Source organism: Semicossyphus pulcher, unplaced genomic scaffold, assembly GCF_022749685.1.
Source record: "Semicossyphus pulcher isolate SPU_LCO1_2020_fin unplaced genomic scaffold, fSemPul1.0.p SCAF_9, whole genome shotgun sequence".
Taxonomy (NCBI): Eukaryota; Metazoa; Chordata; class Actinopteri; order Labriformes; family Labridae; genus Semicossyphus; species Semicossyphus pulcher.
In genome coordinates this window covers 19008079-19034197 of record NW_027211770.1, presented here as the reverse complement: position 1 = coordinate 19034197, position 26119 = coordinate 19008079, and the positions used below count along the sequence as shown (strand labels likewise).

At 42.5% G+C, this 26119-nt stretch overlaps 1 protein-coding gene across 1 annotated transcript; it reads left to right on the top strand.

The window, feature by feature from the left end:
- Positions 1-1692: 1692 nt before the first annotated feature.
- atp8b2 (ATPase phospholipid transporting 8B2) lies at positions 1693-25931 on the top strand. Its single transcript, XM_069655543.1, has 29 exons — positions 1693-1801; positions 5396-5454; positions 5577-5690; positions 7297-7395; positions 7526-7587; positions 7746-7818; positions 8036-8106; positions 8211-8290; positions 8837-8995; positions 9073-9161; positions 9371-9567; positions 9674-9794; positions 10857-10944; positions 11238-11272; positions 11370-11529; positions 11621-11809; positions 13502-13617; positions 13885-14049; positions 15036-15147; positions 15773-15878; positions 17244-17496; positions 17730-17913; positions 19204-19427; positions 19529-19612; positions 19842-20087; positions 20213-20351; positions 21722-21852; positions 23666-24256; positions 24385-25931. The coding sequence occupies exons 1-29, from the start codon at positions 1693-1695 to the stop codon at positions 24472-24474; spliced, it is 4146 nt and encodes a 1381-aa protein (XP_069511644.1). The 3' UTR covers positions 24475-25931.
- Positions 25932-26119: the final 188 nt, after the last annotated feature.

Below are 26119 nucleotides of genomic sequence, written 5' to 3'. Positions count from 1 at the left end.
AACGTGAATTGTAGTGACATGTTTAATCTGCATCGAAACCAATGACAGAAACTCATAAATCCTATTGTAGACCACTTAGTGAGTTATTCTACTAGACTTGTGATACAGTCTAATATACAGCAACTACTTTACATTGGTAGAGGCAAAGACTAACTGTGTAATCACTTGTGATGGCTGAAAATACCTCATAGAGAAGCCTTCCTGTCTGCTTCTTCGTCACATATCAGACCTCTGTAAGGACAACATATGTGTAGACTACACTACCAGCTGTAAATTGTATTTAATTTGTTATATACACATTCAGTGTGGATGCAAGATGGTGTTGCCAAGTGCAAATGGGACCACAGTGTGGAAATTGGATGCACTGCAGGGACAAATGAGTTGAATTTTGACATGTTAATGATAGTTGTAAAGCTGGTGTTATATGCTATGCGGTCATCTTTACTTGCCTGTTGAAAACTTGTTTACTTGACTGTGTTGGGCGGATTCACATAGCAGTAATAAAGACATTGAGTTTTCTTTTTTTTTTGCCTTTGGTGTTTGTTTCAGCCATCTTTACTGTCCCTCATATCTGTCCTGTCTAAATTAATACGGGCATTTCAAACAGTAACATTAGTATAGTATTAGTATAAAGGACTTTTAATGATGCTAGTCTGGCTCTAATTTTTAATAAGATCCTCAACATAAAATGGAAAGATAGGGATTTATCCTGGATAAATACTTAAATTATTATAACCCTTGGTGGATATGTTCCACCATATACCTGTAGTGAAGGAAATGAAAGCCAATATCACCTGCAGTTGCTTTCGTCAGCTCCGTCTTCTAATATTTCGGTTGTGTGCCCGACACTAGATGAGGGGATGTATAAGGGACGTGTGTATGTGCGGTCGGCAATCTTTAATGTACCGGCACGAGGCTTTCCGCTCTGCACGTGCACAGGCACCTGCCTGGACCTGCTCACTGCAGTGCACCTTCTCCCTTTTCACGCGCAGGAAACTGAACAGCTGCACGAGCCACTTTGGCTCTCAGCACCACAGCAGCGCTCGTGCCAGTTTTCACTCTGTAGATCCAAAATGGCGCCCCGGTTTCCTCATCCAGCGACTCGGTCAGCTGTGGGATCCCTGCAGAGGCGGTTGCCATGGCAACCTATAGCCTCTATGTGATTACGTAATGCCTACAGCGGACAGTGTTTATGTTGTGGATGAGACCTGATGCAGACGTTGCACGTGCACTTAAGTTGATTGATGAGACTGGTGTGGTGCAGGATTGACGAAGCACATCGAGACAGAAACTTTTATTTATAAATGAGTCTACAATCAAAATATTGCATAGGCTATTCATAATTGATTTAATATAATAGAAAAGTAGTGTGAGCTCGTGCGTATACACAGCTTCCGTGAAGTTGCTGACTGACCTTATTATAAAAAATGACCTCAGTGTTTCTGCAGCAGGAGAGAGAGAGACAGAGCGAGGGGTGCACCGAGTGTGTGTGAGTGCGCGCTTATGTCTGTGCGCGTGTTTGGGGAGGCGAGAGAGGCAGCAACAGAGAGGCGGGGATGGGACGGTGCGCGCGATTAGTTCAACTTTAGTGCGAAGTTGGAACCGGAGCTTCATGCGCGCGGAGATGCGGCGGTCATCTGTCACTGAGAGAATCTAACGAGACTTTAGACGGTGACTGTTTGAAAAGTGAAGATGACAATACCGAAAGACATCCCGGAGAAATGGTTCCCACTCGTTCTCCCCCTGCAGAGACAGAAACTGAAAGGACTGATTGGAGAAAAATCGAAAAAGAGTCTGACAGGTACGAGCTTGTGTGGTCCATCAGGCTAATGAGCTTCAGAGTCTTCACCTTCATCATCATCAGGAGGTTGTTGATTGTACAAACTGCATCCCACTATTTTTCAAACAAACATTTCTCATCCTCATCCAAACTGAGTCCAAGTTTCATTCCATCTTATTCATCCCCATTTTACACAGTTTTATAGCCTCCTAAAACTGTGGGTTACCTCATCATCTCATGTCCACATATCAGACCTAATCGCCTTTATTTTTTACTGCTTCACTTTTTATCTACAGGTCCTGCATCACTGAGATTTCCTGTGCTTTGTAAACACCAGTATCTGGCACCAGCTAACAAACATTGGCTGGATAATATCAACTTGATCTCCAGTGTCATGGCTAATCGCACTTCAGTTTCAGTCCTTATATTAGAAGATAATCTTTCTAATGTGACTCAAAGTCATAACTACTGGTTGTGAATCTTCGTTCACACGAGTGGGATGTGTATGTGTAAACAAACTGGGTTCATCTGAATCTGATTTTTGTGTAAATAGTAGGATGATGTCCTTGTCTCTGCAGCCTGAGACATTGATCAATCTTGCAGGCGCCAGCCTCCGCTGTCACTGCACTGCTTCATCTGTATCCTTATTCCTGAGCTTAACTATCGCAAATCACACTGCATGGGCACCTTCATTCGACCTCCAGCCCTACGGTCTGTCACTGTGTCACTCGCATCGTTTTCAAACAAATTAGATCACTCAGTGTGTGTGTGCTTCTGTGTGTGTGCATGTGCACATAACTGCAGACTATTCCACCATCCCATCTTCGTTTAATTAAATCAGCCGCAGTGAGTGATGATCTCTTCTGCACTGAGTCTGATCTTGACTTGTGTTTAGTCATGGCAGGGATAAAAGCTTTCCCATAGCTCATTCTGACTGTGCTCTTGGCTAATTTTTACTATGACTTAAATCTGCGTTCACTGTGTTTCGAGAGAGTGCGTGTCACTTATGGAAACATAAGGGGAGCTGTGGCACGTGCACTCACATGTCCAGACAAGGGGGGGATAGGGGAAATGATTTAAAGAGACAGGGGGTGGAGGAAAGAAAATGCTTACATGAAGCTACTGTTTGTCTTTCTTTGTTATATAGTGTGGTATTAAGTATTTTAGTTTGAATCAATATCGTATGTCTCAGTTGTTTATTGAAACCTTAAGTTCGCAGCAGACTAAGCCCCCAGCTGAAAGTTCCTCAGTAATGGAGCTTTATAGATTTATGCAGACTTGCTGTGTAGCATCTAGTCTGCGTCAGGGCTTCTAATGCCCTTGAATCTGTCAGACACATTAAACACTTAATGGGCAGTTTGCTAAAGATGCATACAGGTTCGGTTTGGTCAGCTTGCACAGGAGAAGCAGGGACAGACACCACCTGCTCCTGAAGCCTCGGTGTCTCTGTGCTTACCTGGCACACACATCCCTTTGTGGAGGGTTAATGCAGCCTTGGCACTGCCTGTCAGACGGATCTATCTGCCACAGAAAGCAGCATAATGACCTTCAGGTAGACGGGAGGAGTGCCAGAGGGAAAAGGGAAAGAGAGGACACAGGATTGGAAAAGTTTCAGTAGAGTAGATGTTGGAGGATGACGTGAAGCTACACGATCAGACAAATCTGATACTGTGATAACCAGAGTTTAAAGAGAGGAGATATCAAGTATCATAAAACCAGAGCTGGATTCTTATACAGTGCAACCTTATACACTCAAAGTCTGACAGCTGTAACATGCCCTCAATCATATTAACTGTATTATTGTCCTCACTTTGCATGCAAAGGCAATGAGCTGTCTTTGAGGTACACGTGTGTGCAGAAATCTGACATTTATAAAAAACACAATAGAAGTTACATTAAAGGGAGCGATGTGTGCTCAATGCCAAGGACTGACTTAGGAAATATAATTGTTCTGAGGTAGCGGATTGCCTTCAAAAGCGGTTGTCCTTAATGATTAAGATTTTTATATAGATGTTTTTCTTTGCAGATGGGAATCTGTTTAAGGGGATGGTTGCAACCGTCTAATATTTTGCATGTGAGTGCTTGACTATGGTGATAGGACGGCTAGGTTTGATTGTGGCCTGTATTTGTACTATTCAACTGTTTGGTGTTGCTTTTCACATTTAGGTGTTCGATCCATTTTTGGGTGTTATTATTTTTTTTACAGATTCATCTTCAGGCATTTTTGCCTTCGTTTATAGAACAGCTGAAGAGAGACAGGAAATATTCAGAGAAGAGAGTGGGAGATGACATGCAGCAAAAAAGCCGAGGCTCGGAGTCGAGCCTGTGGCCGCTGCCTCACATACTGTAGCCTCTGTATATGGGGCGCCTGCTCTACTGACTAAACCAGCCCCCCACTACATTTAGGGGTGTTTTTGTAGGAAATGTGTCAATCAGTGAAAGGGGATTTTAATGGTAATATTTTTGCACATCATTTGTATTTTAAAATAAGGTAATCCTTTATTAATTTTTTATAACTTGGCTTAATCCCAGCTGGTCTTTAAGTCACTTTGATCTCATCTGCTGCACTAAATCTGTCTGACAACAAACAAGAGCTCTTATGGGATCATCTTCAAGTGGCCGGTTTGTTTGGTGCAGCCGAGTTAAAGAAGTACTGTAGGTTGAGAGCTGAACAAGTTAAGACACATCTTCACAGCTGTGCAGAAGCACAGGAAACCACAGGTCTTTGTTTATGTGCGTGCATGTGATTGTAATGGTTATGGCCTTTGTTGTACTGTATGATGTCCGTTCCTGTGGCGCCTCATTGCCTCGCAGTCATCAGTCAAAAGTGTGTTAGGGACTTTATGGGTTCAGAGCTGCACCGACCAGCCTACCTCTGTGCACAAAATATGCTTTGGCCCTGAATTTTATACCCGTGAGTGTGTGCGTGCATGTGAAGTGTGCACAGCTCTGTACAAAACAGGCCAGTCATTTCATTTAAAAAGCCGTCTCATCAATATTAGAGGAGACAGGCCTGCTGGAGGAGGAGGGGAACTCCCAATCTATTCTGCATCAGCATAAACAGAAAGCTAAAAAACAGCGAGAGGATAAAGAGCACGGTACAAGAGCTCAAGTAGACACGTTTTCACTGTTTACACTTTATTCTCTATAGATTTAAGTCTTTACACAAGTGTAATGCTAGTAATGCATCTCTGTACTCCTGTTGACTCATACACACTTTGTGGGTTATGTGGTGTGTAACTGGCCCAGATTGTACATGCAGGCATTAGTAGGCAACTGCTCATTAAAGGTCAGAGGAAATACGTCTGTTATTAGTTCTGGTGTGTGTCTCTGAAACAGAATAATTGTGGGTGACACTCTGTCTCCACTGAATACTCAAACAACCTCCAGCAGACGCTCCAGCTGCATTGATTTATAAATAAATGCACAAACATCTTGGACTCTCTTCCTTGCATCTGTCTCCTTCACTCCGTTTCTCTGTCAAGGTTTCAGAGGATATTGACATCCTTCAGGAATTAAAACTGGTTCTTTTATGCACTTTGACACACATAGATGCAGCGGTCTGGGTGCTTTCTTATCACTGTATGACTCATTTTGTGTCTTGTTTTTCTGCAGAGGAGGAGAGAAGAGTCAGAGCCAATGACAGAGAGTACAACGAAAAGTTTCAGTACGCGGTAAGAGTTTCTTTCCTGTACTGCACTGTTCTGTGTGTTAAAAATATGCACTCTACTCAAAAAGAAAGTTAACATCTTTTTTTAACGTCACTTTTCTATTTCTTTGCCTCCTCTTCAACCAGAGTAACTGCATTATGACATCCAAGTACAACATCATCACCTTTCTTCCCGTCAACTTGTTTGAGCAGTTCCAGGAAGTAGCCAATACCTACTTCCTTTTCCTGCTCATACTACAGGTAAGAGGAGGTGAAAGAGGGATGTAAGCATGGAACAGAGCGGAAGAGAGATTTGTGCTTCTATGTGAAGGTGCAGATAGAAGAGTTACTTATTTACATCTCTAAAGGACCGATATGTGTCACAGAGAGTGACCAGTACTTTTGTTTCTTACTCATTTCTCAAGGCTCAGCTGTACTTTGTGTTTAGTGATAGTTAGCAAATTTTAACATGCAAACATGCTATGTAGTTTTTTTTTCTCTCAAATTTTATTTACAAATTGAAAGTACAGTACATTTCAACAATAGAGACAAGGTTGTCAGCTCGAGTTATAACATAAATATACATATAAATTAAAATACATTAAAGTAATCAAAATAAGGCAGAAAAAATAAAATTAAATACATTATAAATCCATCACAAAAAAGCTTTGGTTTTCAGGGCTTTAGGATTTGTGCAACACAGGATGTAAAAACTATGCTCTATGTTTTTGTTTAAAAACAATACAAACGCTACCTTGAGATTTAGTTGATTAAACATGCTATGTAGTTAAGATGTTGAACATATTATGGATGTCACCCACTGGCTTGTGTCCAGTTTGGGATTTTCGGCCGGAAGTGACCATATTTAGGTGAGGGGGTGGGGCTAAAGAGTTAAGAGTTGTTGGTAAATGCGAACATTCTCTGTGTCCATGGCTAATTTGTTAGCTAGCTAATTAGAAAGTTAGCTACGCTGTTTTCCACAGAATTGGGTGGTATATGTGGTGGTAGCTGAACAGAGTTGTTTTTTCATTAGATTAAAAAACTAAGAGAGCTTAATGACGGTAGGAAATTCATCGGCTCGCACATAGTTGGACAGCGAGCGGTAGGTGACGACGGTCAACAGTCATTACGTCCACCGTCTGTGCGGGAAAATGCTAACAACAGTCCTGCCTCGAGCCGCCAGAAGTATATCAATGAGTAACACCGAACGAGCCTATACGCCAGGTAAAGTGAGTGCTAATTAGGTCTATCATAAACAATACCAGGTTTTCACTCACCTTAAAAGTTGACAGTCTTTTAGTACAGTTATCCACTCTTAAGAGCCAGCCTCAAGTGGCCGGTAACTGCAGTGATTGGCACTTCCGCTCGGGTTAAGAGGCTACACCTGCTGTAGTACACTTGCACGTTAGCATTGTTATTATGAGCAAGTTAGCGTGTGCGCGTGTAGTACAACGTAACTGAACCATTACCTTGCATTGGTGTACATTTAGTTTTATAATTTTTGAACGCAAGGTAAAGATGTATGTTTGTCACATACGCTGCAGATATTTTTTGCCTTTAGTGCCTGTTTGGTAGTCAACCTAAAAACATGTTTATGTTTATGCTATGAAAAGTTATCCAACTATCAGCGAACAAATTGTTTTGTAAAATAAGTATCCAAACAAAGTTTCTTGTGTTCTGTGATTTGCTATTTCTTCCTGTCTGACCAACACCTGACCACAAAGTTTGGTTCAGTGAGGTTTACATGGGTTCCTAAGGAGCTCGGCGGTCTTCTGTGTGGTTAGGGTCAGATGTAGCTGTCTTTGAATCACACACTTCCTCTTTGTCCCTGTGTCTTCACATCATATGTTTCTCTGTTTCTTTCCAGTTAATACCTCAGATCTCCTCCCTCTCCTGGTTCACTACCATCGTGCCTTTAGCTCTAGTGCTGAGCATCACCGCAGTAAAGGATGCCACAGACGACTATGTGAGCATGTTTTTTACGCACCACACTCACACTTGTGGTGGCATAACATTACTCGAAAAAACAGTACAGGATTATTTACAAGATTATTTTAGAAAGCTGAAAAGCTCACACTGATGTTTGTGTCCTGCAGTTTCGTCATAAGAGCGACAACCAAGTGAACAACCGCCAGTCTCAGGTCCTCATCCGTGGCTCGTGAGTCTACTTTCATATCATTTTAACCAAGCACTCACCAGGGTTGCTACTTCTGACACTGACAAGTCTTCTAGTTATAACATTAAATATAGAAGTTTTTTTATCTTAGCCTCTCTAACTCGCATCTCTTTTTTCTCTCTCTCTGTTTGCCGTGTCAGGTTACAGAATGAGAAGTGGATGAATGTTAGAGTGGGTGATATCATTAAACTGGAAAACAACCAGTTTGTGGCAGTAAGTATGTGTTCAATACAGTGATGTACATCGCCACACAGGCTCACACACAAACACACACACTTTATCCATCAACCTCATAGTAGACTGTTTAGGTTTCAGCTTTATCTCAGTGATTTTAGGTAGGTAGGTAATCATGATGGCTATTAACACTATGATGTAGATGCTATAATTCTGTGCAGTGGATGCTAACCTCAGCTTTTGTCTCTATTTCCAGGCTGACCTGCTCCTCCTGTCCAGCACTGAACCTCACGGGCTCTGTTACATCGAGACAGCCGAGCTGGACGGGTCAGAAAACACACCGCAGCTTACCATCGAATCACAGTACCTCACTATCTGCAGAAGCAACAGGACACTACATCTAAACTGCTGTGTGTTGTATTATCTTGCAGAGAGACCAATATGAAGGTGCGTCAGTCTGTCTCGGTGACATCTGAACTCGGAGACCCGAATAACTTGGCGCCATTCGACGGTGAGATCTGAGGAAACTCTCAAGTCCCGGTTTGGTTGTTTTTTTTCTCGATAACGAAAAGGTCAAGTGTTTCAGTCTGCGGCTGAGTGTTCAACACAAACGTTATCCACATTCACACCCTTGCACATGAACAAAAAATACCTGCAAAAGCATGCCCACACACACACACACACACAATTTATGCCCTCCACTGCCAGCATTGAATGACAACCTTTTATCACCCGCCCACAAATGCACGCAACGAAAGACTTCTGTGTCAGCACCCCCCCCACACACACACACACACACACATACTCCTCACCTGCTCTGGAAAATGCATCACTGCAGCAAATCAACACACACTTTGCTTCATATCAGTTTACAAAAGGTGTATGTTTCCACCCCTTGAGTGTGCATTTAAGTGTGCAAAAAACGGCATGATGTCAAAGGGACGATTAATTCAACACTATATGATATGATTTAGAAATACAACCTAATACTGTAATGGGATTTGGTGGATATTTATGATATAGCGTCTTACTTGTCCGTGCTTGTGTGTGTGTGAAGGTGAGGTGGTGTGTGAGCCCCCCAACAACAAGCTGGATCGTTTCTGTGGGACTCTGTACTGGAGAGACAAGAAATACACCCTGACCAACCAGAACATGCTGCTCCGAGGATGTGTCCTCCGAAACACAGAGGCCTGCTACGGCCTGGTCATCTTTGCAGGTCCGTGTTTACTTAGGTGTCAGAGTGTGTTAGTGTTGTATGTAACTGGTCTAACGTGCCACTGTTTTTTCTCCCAGGCCCAGATACCAAGCTCATGCAGAACAGCGGTCGCACCAAGTTTAAGCGTACAAGCATCGATCGCCTGATGAACACTCTGGTCCTCTGGGTAGGACACCCCAAACCTCTCACTTTCATGGCTCATACAGTCACTATTTCAGGACATGATCTCAGCGGCTTCTCGTCTCATATATCTTCTCTCATAATGTATTATGTCCAAATCTGGCCTCAACTGACCAGAGAGCCAAATGTTTCTGATTGTACCTCACTCTTGCTTATTCTGGGTGTGATTTTTCTCACTCTGTGTGTTTCTGTCAGATCTTTGGCTTCCTGGTGTGTATGGGTGTGATCCTGGCCGTCGGTAACGCAGTGTGGGAGAGAGAGGTGGGCTCCCTGTTTCAGAGCTATCTGCCCTGGGACCCCCCTGTGGACAACTTCCTGTTCTCGGCCTTCCTCTCCTTCTGGTCGTACGTCATCATTCTCAACACTGTGGTGCCTATCTCTCTGTATGTCAGGTGAGGACATGTCCAAGGCTAACGGAAATACTGCGTGAAGGAGTGTGTAAAGTTTGACTCTGGGTGTATCGTAACCTTTCCCCTCTCTCACCTGTCTGTGCATCAGTGTGGAGGTGATCAGGCTGGGTCACAGCTACTTCATCAACTGGGACCGACAAATGTTCTGCCCCCAGTGCAACACAGCAGCTGAGGCCCGGACCACCACTCTGAACGAGGAGTTGGGCCAGGTGGGCATCCACACTTACATAGCCAATACAGTCTGTGTCTGGTACTGATATTTTACAGTTTATTGGTCTATTCTACCTCTAAATTAACCTTCCTCCACAATAGTTTATGTTGCTTTTCAGAAGTTTCTGGTGCTCGTTTAATTGATGTTAAATTCTATAAAAAATGTAACTGAACTATTTTCATGTATTCTGCATTAAAATTAAATGGACTAAAAGTCGTAATGACATCCCGTCTCCCATCAGCGGTCATCTGACGATGATTAAGCGTCTTATTAATCTCTGTAAACAGACATCTGCATGTTAGTTCAGCTAACAATCTGCTTTAGATAAAAAAAATTCAACCTCAGACAAAATTGCTCGACGCAGTGTCACCAAAGCTGTTCAGTGTTTAGATTTCTGTGACTTGACTCGAATGCATCAGAAATGATTGATCCGACCTCCGTTCAACAAACGAGCATTTAAAAATAGTTTTCTTCTCCTCTTGAGGACAGACCTTACAAAGCTTCATTTTTACTTTTTACAAATCAGCATCATGATGTTGTAATTTCTGCAAATGTAAGACCTGTTAATTAAAGTAAATCACATGAAAAACAGTTCCTTTTTCAGGTTAGTACCGCAGTAGTTCGCCAGAGTGCAGCCTCTGTGTAACTATTCACAGTGAAACTGAGACTCACCAGAAACACAGAGAAATGACGCTGTTTATTTCGCTGACGTATCTGGGGGAGGCAAAATCTGCTTCACTTTAGATCTGAACGGACGGTCGCTTCTTAAGTTGGTAATTGGACTGTAAACAATGCAGCACATGGAAAAGGAAGTCTTGGCTGGAGGTCCACGTTGCTTAATGCTGGCAAAACAGAATGCCTGCAAAGTTCACCGTCATTCCCAGAGGATATATCGTCGTCAGACTAAAGTCGATGGGTTCCGAGATTGAGTCCAGCTTAAGCTCATTTTAAATTTCAGATAGAGCATCTTAACCAGCATTAATCTTGCTCTTGGATTAGCAGTAATATTTACATTATGTTTAATATGATCTAGTTTTGCCGTTTCTATTGTTTCCTCAAGGTTGAATATATCTTCAGTGACAAGACTGGTACTCTCACTCAGAACATCATGAGCTTCAACAAGTGCTCCATCAATGGACAGACATATGGTGAGCTCGCACACCGACAAACAAGCATGTACACTTTATTTGCTACATGTTACCATCTTAGTTAAAGTTGGTGTTGTACTGCACTACAATATATTGAGCAGTGTTTCTAGTTTATAAAGGGAGGACACAATACTAAGAACATCTAAAGTTAAGGCCGTCCAGCAGAACAACATTTTAGATATAACTTAGTCAACATCGATATAACATTACAGGGATCATAAAAGTGGACTTTATGGCAGAATAGTGGTATTACATTTCACAGCACACGTTCTCACACATTTGTTTGTGTTTAGGTGAAGTGACGGATCCATTGGGACCTCAACCAAATGTAAGTGTCTTATTAAAACACACACTCGCATTCATACTCAAAGATATGAACATACTCTGTATAAATGAAGCCACTGACTCTCTCCATTTATCTTCAGAGGTTGGACTTTACTCCCTTCAACCCCCTGGCAGACCCTGACTTCTGTTTCTATGACGACACCCTGCTGGAATCAGTGAAAGTGGGAGACACGCCCACTCACGAGTTCTTCCGCCTGCTGTCCCTCTGTCACACAGTCATGAGCGAGGAGAAGAGCGAGGGTGAGGTTGAATAGCAGCAAACGTTGACACTAGCACTCCATCCAATCAATCTATTATTTATCATTATTTATCATTTTATTTGTCTATCCAGGAGAGTTGCTTTATAAGGCTCAGTCTCCAGATGAGGGCGCTCTGGTGACAGCAGCTCGAAACTTTGGTTTTGTGTTTCGCTCTCGAACACCTGGGACGATAACCACCACCGAGATGGGACGAACCGTCACCTACACTCTGCTCGCCATTCTGGACTTCAACAACATACGCAAGAGGATGTCCGTTATAGGTGTGCAGAGATCATCACTTTCAGTTTACAATACATTTAATACATGAAAATTAATTTATGCAACCTTACTTAAAGGGCCAGTTCGCCGATTTTCAACCTCAGTCCTATCATGCTATTATGGGGAGCTAATGACATTATTGTAGGAAAAAAATGCATTTTCACTCTGTGCCTTTGGAGGACGCTTCTCCAATGGGCCCTGGAAAACTTCCGCCAGACAACGTAAAATGCGTCAGGGAGCTTGCTAAACTACACTTCCCCAATCTAGGATGCCCGCCTCCAATGTCTGCAGTGTTTAGTTGAAAAAACCACATACCGTAAAATGTCATCTTTTGTTCCTGCTCTCCTGTTTTCCCTCCCAGACATTCCACATTTCTAACTGAGTCATGTCTCGTTTGTTCGTTTTTTAGACGATCCACCGCTATATTCTCGCCGTATTTCGGATTCTGTACCGCTCTGAGCCAATGCCTGCAGCGAGTAACAGTAGTATTTCACTCCAGCGTCTCTCGCTGGGCCGTTCCTTTCAGAGGGAGGGGCGCAATGCACGCTGGGTGTTGTAGGAATGTAGAATGGGCGAAACCACGAGCTGTTCGTACAACTTTCTCCACAGCTATGGCGCTAATTTCAAATATTGTGGCTTCCATCGATGACAGAGAACACCAGCTTTGACTGACAGCAGCTTTTTCCAGGGACAAATTGCTCCTTTAATTAACCCTGAAAATCCTTGTGCCAGAGGTACTCTTAAAAGTAAAAAAAAACACGAAAGAGTAAAAACAGTTAATAAATGAGTAATAAATAAAGTGTATAGGGAACAAGTGCTAACACTAGTGCCTAAAAGAAGAACTATAAAAGTAGGATAAACACTTAATGCTGCTGTGAATAGCCTTTAGCTGCTTATAAAACAGATTAATAAAATGAAATTAATACAGGTGCCTCAGTACAACCCACAAAAGCAAAAGAGACCAGCAGGAAGAATGTCGATTACTTCTATATAGTCATTTTTAATGCCTGTAACCCCTGCAACAGGGTCGGCATCAGAGTTACAGCATGCAAGCGAGTGATCAGCAAAGAGATGAGAGGTACCGCTTTGTCCACAGGAGACACAACAGTTCCTAACAGTAGCTTTCATATAAATAATAAAGACTGCAGAGATTAGCACCTCACAACAGCAGAAACAACACCACAATAATTGGTGTACTGGAACATACAAATAAGGGGTGGATTTAAAGTTATCTAGAACTTCCTGTTTCCTGTGGTCGTAGAAGAATTCATGGCCGCAGATTCATCTGATAAACGGAGCTTAAATCACAACTATGCATGTAAAATATGACCCCGATCCTACCAACTGACAGGAAATAGGTTATTATTCCAAGATTACACTTTGTCCCTCACTGATATTTAACTTTGTGTTCCTGTGATTGCTGTTCTTGTAAGGTGCTGGAAAACTGCCCAGAAATCAATGTTCGTAAATCACTCCTGCCCTAGCAACGACTTTAGTCTAGCAACAGCGCAGCGAGACCACCGGGCACCAAGCTCACATTCATACATCAGAGCCGAACAGTATTCAGACGGGCAGCATGCACTGTGTGGAGGAATGACATCTGTAGAGGCTGATTAAAGGACTCTGGATGTTTGCAGATTTTGTAAAAGCTGTTTGTATTTTGTCTTCATTATTACTCTGTGATACATTTTCAGTGCGTAACCCAGAGGGCAGGATCCGTCTGTACTGTAAAGGAGCGGACACTGTGCTGCTGGAGAGGCTCAACCCCTGTAACCAGGAGCTGATGAACATCACCTCAGACCATCTAAATGTGAGTAAACAAGCACTAACTCTGGGATGGATGGATGGCTCTGTGCTGCCATCTAGTGTCTACAAACTTACAATAACACAGCTCCTCCTCATCAGATAGTGTGTAATATATTGCCTTGACATGGCCGTAAACTCTGACACAATGACAGAATATAACACCATCAACCAATCGGACTTCTTTGTTTCTCCTCCTCTTGTCAGAATATGTGCATGTGTTTTTAGATTGTTCATGTTTGTTATTAAGTTTATATCTATGTGTTGGCTGTAGGAGTATGCAGCCGATGGATTGCGCACCCTGGCGCTTGCTTACAGAGACCTGTCAGAGGACGACTGGGAGACGTGGTCAGAGAGCCACCGCTGTGCTGACAAGGCCACCAACTGCAGAGAGGATCGACTGGCAGCCGCTTATGAGGAGATAGAACAAGACATGATGGTTAGTGACAGTGTGCAATCGTGTGTGTGTGTTGGGTTTGTTCTACCATAGTGGTTTCTGAGCCCGTCTGACTCACCCTCTTTCTTTGTGAGTAATATTAAGACATCTGCTTTCTCACTATTAATGCAGAGTGCCTTCCTCAATGGGGTAAAAATTGAACTATAAAAATAAGAAGTTATTTTTAGTCAGATGCTTAAACTTTATATGGTTTAGTGTACACTAAGTACATTTGGTGCAATTTAGCTTAATGTAACTTAATGGCATTTATGTAACGCAACTTTAATTTAATTTCACATTCTCAAGGATATACTACTTGTCAATTGTGACTAATATACCGTACTCGTCACTGTCTAAATAGTGAGTAAATTCATTCTGAAACATGAGGTCATCGTTTGCAAACGGCTAAACCGCTGCCTCTTCTTTTAGCTCTCAGTCGCTTTCCCTTTTAGACATTTTGCCTTCATCTGAGCATCGAATTTGTTTCTTTTTCTTTGGATTTTTACTTATTTTTGAAGTTGTATCTGTAGTCATCGATCTTTTCTTTGTTTGTTCAGCCATAGTAGATTACTGTTTACTCGCAACACTTGCAGAGAGCAGAAAAGCAGCCGCTTAGCTCCGCCTACCCTCTCTGGCAGACCAACCACTTCTGGGTGATGGAAAATGCGTCACTAACTGGGCACCACATCACAACTATCATTGCAACGTTTTAAAAAAGCTGTCAGGAAATCAGGCATTTTTGACCACAACAATCACAGAAAATGCCTGCGAAATCCTAAAAGGCCGTGCCTTTAACTGTAGCTAAATAGCAGGCAGATCTTCTAAGGGTAGGATGATGTTTACTCAATGGTTGATTTAATGAGGGGAATTGGTGGTCAGTTATATTGTTGAATAGAAAAGGCTTTTATGCCCTCCTGAAATTTAGAGCCTTGATGGTAACTGGGGTTGTGTTTGTGTGTGTGTTTCTGTCTGTCGGTCGGTGTGTCTAGCTCCTGGGTGCAACAGCAATAGAGGACAAGCTGCAGGAAGGCGTCCCAGAGACCATCGCCATCCTCTCTCTGGCTAATATAAAGATCTGGGTTCTCACTGGAGACAAGCAGGGTGAGATACACACACTTAAACACACTTTCAGAGCTTTGTTTGCACACAGCTGTTTGCACATTAAAGAGTAACTCAGAACACAACAGCTGCCTTGTGTTTACTTTCAGGAACATTGATGTGTACATACGGTACAATGACCTATATGGTCAACATGAATTCCAGTAAAACCTGAAGAGTCTCTTGTGCAATGACAAACGAAAAAACAAATTCTGCTTCACTTTAGCGAGCAAACATCTTCATATTTATTTTACATTAGTAGTGGAGCTGCAAACTGAGAAAAGGAAAAGCAAGAGCACGATATTGGTCTATTTGTCACATAAATAAAGAGCCAATCACCAACAAGGACGACGTTTTACTAACTTTAATGGAATTTTGTGTTGTGCATGCTAGAGCGTGTAGACCTGCAAAAAGCATGCATGAAACATTCAGTGACAAACGGTTAAATGAGCTGAGTAAAAAATCTACCTTTAAAACGCCAGCAATTCAGGGACTTTGCACGACTCATAAAATATTTTTTTATATATAGCACGCCTTTTAGAGGGTAAATATAGAATATGCATCTACAAAAAGTTTACTCAAAATGTTTAACTGCACTCCAGTAACGCCCTCCCCTTCTGTCTCACAGAGACGGCTGTCAATATAGGTTACTCCTGCAAGATGCTGACGGATGATATGACAGAGGTGTTCATCATCAGCGGACACACTGTCCAGAGCGTTCGGCAGGAGTTAAGGTCAGTCCGTCTTTCTCCCCGCCTGTCAGGTTGCTCTTATTGTCCAGTGTGAGTATGAGTGTGACACTGATCAACATATTAACATATTATTATCATACTTTGATACATATACTTCTATATTTCTATTACCTCATCAATACCGTGTAATTATGTTTGTGCAATTACCTCTCATGTGCAATTGTTATTTATTCTGCACAATGTCACTTTCCTTATCATCAGCCAGATCCCCATGGTACACACCGTGTGTGTTTTCTGACTAAAAACTTAAACATCCACATTAAGTGAAAGGTGTACATAGTGTATTTATTATTATTAATATTATTATTGTATTTTATTGTCTTTTTGCCTTTCCTTTTTTTTTATTCATTACTTGTTTTACCCTGTCCTTTACTTTGAGCTGTTCTAACAAGTTAATTTCCCCCCAATGGGGGATCACTAAAGTCTCTTATCTCATCTTATTTGATCAGAAATGACAAAAAGCAGGTGCTTCTTAGGAAAAAAGATGTATATGCTTGACTGGACAGTAGATGTGATAGCAGTGTTCCAACTACTGTTTAACAATCACTGAACAATATGTAGTGCTTACCCCTGCTTGGATGTGATCACTCTAAATAAATAGGTATTAATTACTGTACTTCCAGTATCTCAATGCCCAGCCCTACAAATATAGAGCCTCCTAGAAAAGAGTCAACTTTTCAAGTTCAAGTTATTTCATGAAAGTTAAAATTATTATTTCTTTGAATCATTTCTGCCTCCTGCTTAGAATTTAACTAGAAAAAAGAAATGAAACTCACAATGGATATTTCCCTAATGTGTGGCTCTTGGCCTGAATATTGCAGCTTCCAGAAATTATGTGAATTACAAAAAAACCCCCAATACAACAAGGGCTGTCGGGAACTAACCGTGATGAGCTCATAGCGATACAAGAAAGACAGGACAACACATACAACGGCATTGTTAGGATACTTCAATATGATACATTTAAAGACACACAAAACCATAAATAAGACTAAGCTAAACACAGATTTTTCCGTTAGTCGTTATCTACCGGCTTTTCAATGCTATCACGTGTAGTTGTCTGGCAGATTAAGATTTGTGTGTGCGTGATTAACAAAATAACATACAGAGCCCCACAATGACTATGGTTATACATGGAAGTAGGACAGAGGCTGAAACATCAGCAATAATATTTTCCTTTTTTTCAATTTTGCTACCTATTCTTTTCTCTTCTTTGATTTGTTTTCTCAGCTATGTCCGTTTTCCGTCTGTAAATTCTTTCTCATCTCTCCTATTTTCCCCTCAATATTCTCATGTTGTGTCTTTGTGCATAAAAGCCCCGCTGAGTTTGTTTGCCTTCCTCTCCAGGAGAGCGAGGGAAAGGATGATCGAGCTGTCGCGAACCAGAGATGGAGGGAAGGAGGAGGGTATGGAGGGATGGGGAGAGGCGTGCTTCATGGGTAATGGGTTCAGAGAAGGACAAGAAGGAGATGGTACAGGAGGAGGGAAACAGCTGCAGTGCCCTCCTCGTCCTCCTCCTCCTCCACCACCTCCACCTCCCTCAAACCTCATGGACAGCATCTCTGGAGAGTTTGCCCTCGTAATCAACGGTCACAGTCTGGTATGAATAACATGCCCCCACACTCACATATTGTACACATACACATACAAAACCAGCAGCAGCCATGACGTATTAAACTGTCAACTGTCAGGAAAAAATGAGTTTCCAGAAATGTGTTATCTGCATCAACAAAAACATATTTTCCCTCGTCTAAAAGTAGGTTTCTTCCACAGCTACAACTCTGACCCCTTTGCATTTTACCCTTCTCCATTCTCTCTCCTGTTTCTTCTCAGGCCCACGCTTTAGAGGCAGACATGGAGACGGAGTTTGTGTCCACAGCGTGTGCGTGCAAAGCAGTGATCTGCTGCAGAGTCACCCCGCTGCAGAAAGCTCAGGTGGTGGAGCTCATCAAGAAACACAAGAAGGCCGTCACCCTGGCTATAGGAGACGGGGCTAACGACGTTAGCATGATCAAAAGTGAGTTGCGCAGGCAGAACGAATACATGAAGGATTGCATCGAGGAGAGGAGGAAATTTAACTGGATCATTGCTGAGACAGAGGAAAGGCAAAAAGAGAAGTAGTAGTAGCCATGTGGATGCTCATGTCTACTTTGCAGTAATGGAAATCCACAGCAGAGGTGTAGCGGAAGTTGTTTATCTGCATGGTGTTAAAGTGGTGACAAAGGCTGTGTGGTAATACGTGTTGCAGTGGGTGTGATGTCCTCAACATGTTAGGAACTTGATGACTTAGTCTGTTGAATGTGATGAGTGTCCTTTTAAATGCCACCAGTAACTCAACTAATCACACACTTCTCACACAGACATTATTCAAACCCACAGAACATTGTAATTCTAGGGGAAATCCTGAAGTTTCCAAACACATCAGATATGTCAGGCTGACCTTTGGCAAATTGAGATTAAATGAAAAAGAAGTAATCTAAAATATTTCCATTTTATGAAATGGTTCAGTCCTAAAAAAATAATTTCATACACTGTTAGACATCGTGCAGCGCTGGTTCCAGGTAATACAGAGTGGTACTGTCAGTCAGTGCTGCATTAGACACATATCCTTAAAGCTGCTTTATGGGAAACAAACAGAGAAATCTGTCTGTTCAGCCGTAACCTGATGTTCTGCTTCCCTTAGTGTTTGTAATATTCTGTGTTTTGTAAGTGTTGCATCTGTTGTGTGTTTGTCTGTGCATGTACGTCATATGTACAAGTGTATTTTGTGTGCCCGACAGTGCATGTCTCTTCTCAGGAATTTATGCAAGAACAAAGCAGAAATACAACCAATGCTGCAGCCATGGGTGTGGTCGATTCACATCCTGTGGTTTATCAAATCTCAACACTGGCATTGTGTTTTTATGTATCTCTATTAAATGAGACACACAAGTAGATAATTTCCTAATGCTTTATAGATGGCTTGTAAGCAGTATAAAAGGAAGTGTTACTGTTAGCTTGTTTTGTCTTTGAAGCTAGGTTTAAGGTTTAATGACTGTTTGGCTTCTTTATCTTTATAAACAAGTTGCAGCGCATCTAATCCATTATCCATGTACTCTCAACATATGAACATTACAGCTCTAGATTTGGTGGAAAAAAACCTGACTTTGAACTTTTATAATTGCGAAAGACTAGCTTTTTCTCGTCAGCTCATCCTGAAATGAGACACATGTGGCCTTAAGGGATATGACTTCATCACATGTTTCACTTCAACATTAATTAACCACCCTTAATTACTAATCTGAGACTTCCCTCTCCACCCTTCCAGGTGCTCATATCGGAGTTGGGATCTCAGGTCAGGAGGGGATCCAGGCCGTTCTCGCCAGCGACTACTCCTTCTCCCAGTTCCGCTTCCTACAGCGCCTCCTGCTGGTGCACGGCCGCTGGTCCTACCTGCGGATGTGCCGCTTCCTCTGCTACTTCTTCTACAAGAACTTTGCCTTCACCATGGTGCACTTCTGGTTCGGCTTCTACTGTGGCTTTTCTGCACAGGTCAGAGGTCATGAGGACACCTTAACACTGACAATCAGGAGTTGGGAAAGTGTAATTGTGATTTAAACGTTGACTGTGTTTGTATGTCCTTTCTCTTGTAGACAGTGTACGATCAGTTCTTCATCACCCTCTACAATATTGTCTACACCTCCCTCCCTGTGCTGGCCATGGGGATATTCGACCAGGTCTGTTCAAATTATAAGACCTCACATGAATACTGTGCTTTGTTTTCTCCCTAAAAATTAAGAGCAAGAATTCAGGAATTTAAAGAGGAGGAAGTAATATTGCAAGACAATTTTTAGAGAACAATACTAAGAGACATCTGTCTGTTTTTATAACTAAATAAATAGTTTCTTTAGTGATGACCACAGTGGTTTTATTTGATGCAGCTCCCCACTTCCTCTCTTCCTGCAGGATGTTCCCGACCAGAGGAGTCTGGAGTATCCTAAGCTATATGAGCCCGGGCAGCTCAACCTCCTCTTCAACAAGAGAGAGTTCTTCATCTGCATCGCACAGGGCATCTACACATCAGTGGTGCTGTTTTTTGTCCCCTGTGCCGTTCTCTCCGACGCCACACAGAGCACCGGAGTGCCCCTCGCTGACTACCAGACCTTTGCAGTCACCACGGCAACAGCCCTGGTCATTGTGGTCAGCGTACAGGTGAGCGAGGCGTGAGCTGTGTTTGCTTTGCTCACAGTTAGCCGTTAACTGCTGTCTGTTTCATCATGGTGTTTTAACTGTGCACCTCTGCTGTGTTCTGCATGTGTGTCTGTATGATTATGTAGATCGCTCTCGACACCGGCTTCTGGACGGTTATTAACCACGTGTTTGTGTGGGGCTCTCTGGGCTGCTACTTCATAATCATGGTCGCTCTGCACAGTCAGACGCTCTTCAGGAACTTTCCAAATCAGTTCCACTTTGTTGGTCAGTCCCCTGTTCAGTGTGTTTGTCTTCATCTCACACAAACACTCACTACACGCACATACATACAAACCTAACTGATACTGTATTTCTGCAGCCAAGGTTTCATACAAAATCTGATAAAGCAACTTCTTTGTAGTACTAGCAAGTACGATAAGATAAGATATAACTTAAAGGGCCAGTTCGCCAATTTTCAACCTCAGTCCCATCATGCTATTATGGGGAGCTAATGACATTATGGTAGGAAAAAATTGCAATTTCGTTCTGTGCCTTTTGGAGGACGCTATCTGTTTCTCCAATGGGCCCTGGAAAACCTCCGCCAGACCACATAAAACGCGTCATCTGGTGGAGGCCAGGGAGCTCGCTAAACTACACTTCCTCAATCTAGGACGCCCGCCTCCGATGTCACGTCTAGTTCAAAATCATCAGGTTTGAAATGTAGATTATTAGATTGTAGTAAATTATTTTTTAGACAATCCACTGGTATATTCTCGTCAGATTTCGGATTCTGTACCGCTCTGAGCCATTGCCTGCAGCGATCAATGTCCTGGACTGGAAAACGGTAGTATTTGACTCCAGCGTCTCGCTGGGCTGTTCCTTTCAGAGGGAGGGGCGCAATGCACACTGGGTGTTGTAGGAATGTAGACTTTGTCCACAGCTATGGCACTAATTTCAAATATTATGGCTTCTATCAATTACAGAGAACACCGGCTTTGACTGACAGTGGCTTTTTCCAGGGGAGATTTGCTCCTTTAATTAACCCTTAAAACCTCGTGCCAGAGGTACTCTTAAAAGTTAAAAACCACAGAAGAGTAAAAACGGTTAATAAATGAGTGATAAATAAAGTGTATAGGGAACAAATGCTAACACTAGTTCCTAAAAGAACTATAAAAGTAGGATAAACACGTTAACTTAAACTTGATATAAGTATAAAAGTAACGTTGCTCATGTTATATTAAAAAGTAATATTTCCCACGATGTCGAAATCTTAATATTATGTACAATAATATTTACGTTTTCTTTTGTATAACAGCCAAAAAAACCCAAACTTTATAAACACTGAATTAAGCGTGGGCGGTACACAGGTTTCAATACCGTCATAGGTGTCACAGTCTGTTCACTTTGCTTCCCTTGAGGTCCATGCGTGGCAAACAGTAACATATGGTGGAGAGTGAAGCACAAATTTAACCCCCCCCCCCATGTCAGCATCTCCTGTTTGAAGCTATGTAGTTTTCCTGAATAATAACATGTTTATTGTTCCCCCATGATGAACCACCATTGTAACGATGTCTTATGTCTGTGATTTCTTAATTACTTCCTACTTCCTAAAACATATTTGCTGTTGTTTTTGTTTTGTATGTTTGTGGGTACAGGTAGCGCCCAGAGCACGTTATTGCAACCGGTGGTGTGGTTAACTATTGCACTGGCCACAGCAATATGCATAGTTCCAGTTTTGGCGTTCCGCTTCCTCAAGGTGGACCTGAAACCTCAGCTCTCAGACACGGTGAGAAAACACACACAAACAAAAAGTGTGTAAGATTGATGTGTCCATCTTCTTCATTGCAACATGTGTCAGTGTCCTGTCCTCCCATCATGACGGTCTGAAACTGGTCTGGGCCAATGATTACACGTACGAACTGTTTATCTGAGTGTGTGATGATGGGCTCAGGTTGAACGTCACTGACCTCATGCACTGCAAACACGCTGCAAATATTGACTTAATCAGTTTGCCCCAATGACACAAGACTCTGTCGGTGCATGGATACGGGCTTAGTGTGAGACCTTGTTAATCAGTGTTTATCAAGCTAGCTTCACCCTACCGAAGCCACTTTTAGGGGGGTGTGAAGAAGCTCCTTTTCTTGGTTTGTTTACAGTTTCTCTTCTGTCACTGCGACTGTTGCGTGTGCTGAGTGGTGTATGTTGAAACACGGATGGTAAAAGAACAAAACGGAAAGGAAAAATAATTTATCAACCTTAAAGCAATCCACATTATGTTCAGCTCGTTCGCTTAGCTTAGCACAAAAACTCAAGACTCAAAATAGCCAAATGTAGCCAGTTTGGCCTTTGCCACAGTGTTTTTGGAGCTGGAGAGGAGGGGTTAGTAAATGCTGGGTTTTTAAAGTTGTGTAGTCATAGTGAATGTCATGGCGATTAGGGATGCTAGCTAAAGTACTCGTACTCTACTCAACTACGCTGACACAACCGCACCCGATACCACTTTAAGGCGTGACGTTAGCCTCCCGTTAGTCGAGCAGGTAGGCGGCGGAGTAGGAGCATGTCAGCAGTTTGGAGATATTTCAAAATAAATGATGATGATAAAAGGAGGGCGGAATGCAAACTGCACTGCAAAACCTTCGAGAGGAGGGACGAAAAGGAGCTCCTTAAACTAAAGTTATTTAATGAAATCCTTTTTAACCACAGACGTTAGGAGACGAGCAGATATGACACAGATCTGTGTGTTTCTGATGCTCTGTACCCAGCTCAGTAAGGTCGCGTCTGTCCATATTTCCGCGCACAGTTACTATAACGTATACGTCTCCACGTGTAAATGACACGAGCAGGAGCTGTAACCTGCGATCAGTTTATCACAGTTTATAATAATGCAGCGCGGGGAGTACACACATGTTTAATAACGTCGATCTGTGTGTTAATCACCCGGATCTTTCTGCTGAGTAGTTCATATATTTCACTGACAAACAGCTGTAGAGGAGCATCAGGCTTCATGATCATACACAAAGTTATATATCAGTCTCAGTCCGTGATCACTCGCTCCCTCCCTCCCTCTGTGCTTGTGCTCTCCCCCTCTCAGCGCTGCGAGTCTGCATCACAGTTTTTTATTATATGATGTTTTTTTAAAGTCTTATGAAGGTTAATTAGGCTCCTTGTATATTAACATAAATGTATTCGGGACAGCCCTAGTACTCGTTATCGGAAAGCACCCAAATGAAAGTACTTGTACTTGGTCTGAAAAAAAGGGGTATCGGTGCCTTTCTAAAGGCAATAGCTGACACTGAGAAGAGACTGAAAAGCATCCTCTTGTGTCTGTGCTTAGAGGAGCTGCGAAGCTCAGTCAGGCCGAGCTGTTTTCCCTCAGGCTCACTAATTGACTCAGTTTATCTTAATTCATTCACACTTTCAAAACTTGAATCTCGCATGGTTAGTTTTGCTACAGCTTCGCATTTTCTGGTGAATCTAGTAAAAACCCTCTGCTCAGTTCAGCCCAAAGCTCTCTTTCAAACAAAGTGTGATCAATATATCAATAGATAACACTGCATCTAGTCATGATGTCCTTCTTCTCTCCTCTGTTCCCTCTGCAGGTACGCTACACTCAGCTTGTGCGGCAAAAGAAAAGAAAGCCAGTTGGCCGTAGCGTGGGAAGCGCCTGGCGAGGGGTGGGCAGCGTGTCAGAGGGCCGTCTGGGCGCTCGTGGCAGTTCAAGGAGGTCAGGCTACGCATTTGCACACCAGGAAGGATTCGGAGAGCTGATCACCTCAGGGAAGAACATGAGGCTCTCGTCTCTGGCCCTGGCCACCTTTGCCTCCAGACACAGCTCCAGCTGGATCGACACGCTCCGCAGGAAGAAACACACTCCCCCCAGTGTCTCAGGGGAGTGCAGTCCAGCACCCAGCAGTGTCTCTGGGTCGGTTCCACCGCTTTCAAACTCCTCCTCTGTCCTGGGCGGCTCGCAAGAAACACCGATCGAGGAGGAAACAGGCGCAGCACCAGCCCAAAATACACAGGCTGCTCTCACTTCATCCACACAAACCACACCAGCTTCAGCGCCTGCTTCAGAAGCACCTCAGGGCTCAGCCCAGGCCCTCAATGCCAGCGTCCTCACCCCCACAGCAGTGAGATCAAATGGGGGAGACTCACCTGGAGGCTGGACGATCACTCTGGGGACTGTGCAGGTGAGCTACATTTGTTTCTAATTCATTTAATAACACATCTAATACCACACACAGTGACCCTCTGTAATACCTGTATTAATAATTCATTTAAAGCTGTATTTACAGTTAAATCCTTCTCCCTCCAACAGGAAGCTCTGTTTGGTTGGAGAGCTCGTGCCACCGCATCCAACAGCCCAGGCTCTGCCTCTGTTGCCAAGGAAACCAGCCAGATAGTGTGAAACATTGAACATTAATGGAGGAATGACTTGTTCACTACTGTCCATCACATACGGGATGAGCTGCTTCCCTGGAGCGAGACTGAGAGCTCACAGACTGTTATAGTAAAAACCCTCCCAAACTGAAACTTCTATAATCAATCAAACAAATCCAAGTGAAAGGAAGAAGTGGCACATCCTAATGAATCCTAATGAACTGGGATTTACTGGTGATATACATGTTCCCACAACATATGATAAATACGCTCATAAAGGAGATTAAGAGTGTATTACTGAAGGACATTCGCAGGCTCTGAAAACAGGTCACAGTGACCTTCTATTAATGATCTAAAAGATTGTTTCCACTTGTCATCGCAAGTTTTTTCCACATCTCTTAATATCAGTAACAGGTTGAAGGAACAAGAAGAACAAGTATTTCAACCAGTGAAGTGCAGGCAGTATTATCTGTAAAGTTTTGTTGTTGTTTTTACCAAAATAATATGCTGAAGCGTTTGTGTTCACTAATGTTCTCAGTGAGAACGTTATTTTAAGTTACAGAGCACTGCAAGACCGTTGCAGGACTTATTTCCCTTTTCTCTTTCTTTTGTATGACTTGTTATATCTGTTATTTATGTTTTTCTTTCTTTTTTGCATCATATTGATGTGTTTTATAACGGCCTAGTTGAGCTTCATCTTAAGGAAAGCTTACAGTGCTTGTTCTCCTCTTTTCGGTCTGACAAAGGGCCCAATTATGTACATCCAATGTACGGTCTCGTACTAGCGCAGGCTTAAAAACAGATCATAAGACAAACTGCCAGTGGCTTTCTTTAGCTTAAAGTGATAGTTCCGTCTTTTTTGACGTGGGGTTGCATGAGGTACTTATCAATAGTAAGTGTACTACTCCCCCACTGTGAACGTCACTTCGTCGTATCCATAGTATTGTATTTTCTTTTATTAGTTGTCCCTTCTACAAACCGCTGACCTAAACAGCTGTTGTAACACCGTGCGCTGCGTAGGTAGACAGGGGCCGAGTAAGCCATAGTGCCGAGGGATAGGGCTGTCCGACGTCAATGTGAAGCGGTGACAAAACAATAAAATGCACTTAAACTGAATTATTTGTTTATATGTAGGACTCTTTTAAGTGGCTAAAGTACGTGGTACTCTTGATCCCGTCTGCAGCGGTGCTTAGCTTAGCTTCCGTGTAGGAACTCTGGCTGGCTTCAGGGGCCGCGCTGACTGTTATACTATTGATAAGTACCTCATACAATCCCACTTCAAAAAATCTGAACTATCCCTTTAAACCTGGGCAAATTTCACTCTGTGGAAATAAAAGAGGGGCTTATATTTAAAGGTGGTTTGTCTATACTTCTCAGTTACACAATACATTTAATTTTGTGTGAACAATGTGCTCATTCATACTGTATACATACTGTAAAGTGCTTTACATTTTTATTTCTCCATGAATAAAGGTTGAAGGTGTTTGGGGCTAATCATGCCTTAACAATGCAAAAGTTTGGTCTTCCTTGTTTATGATCTATTGTGCAAGCACTACATCAATCTGTGTTCAAAATGCACCAGTCAAACACTGACCCCTGACCTGGATTAGGTTTGGATAAAGGAAGTTAGCCAGAGGAATTACGTAAACTTGTTCTAACTAAAGTCTTTGAGA

Bases quoted from the DNA above. Each gene is read 5' to 3' on its own strand.
- atp8b2 (XM_069655543.1), top strand. From the start codon at position 1,693: ATGACAATACCGAAAGACATCCCGGAGAAATGGTTCCCACTCGTTCTC. The intron at 7,588-7,745 runs GTGAGTCTACTT...TTGCCGTGTCAG, and splicing joins CAGGTCCTCATCCGTGGCTC to GTTACAGAATGAGAAGTGGA. The intron at 21,853-23,665 runs GTGAGAAAACAC...TTCCCTCTGCAG, and splicing joins AACCTCAGCTCTCAGACACG to GTACGCTACACTCAGCTTGT.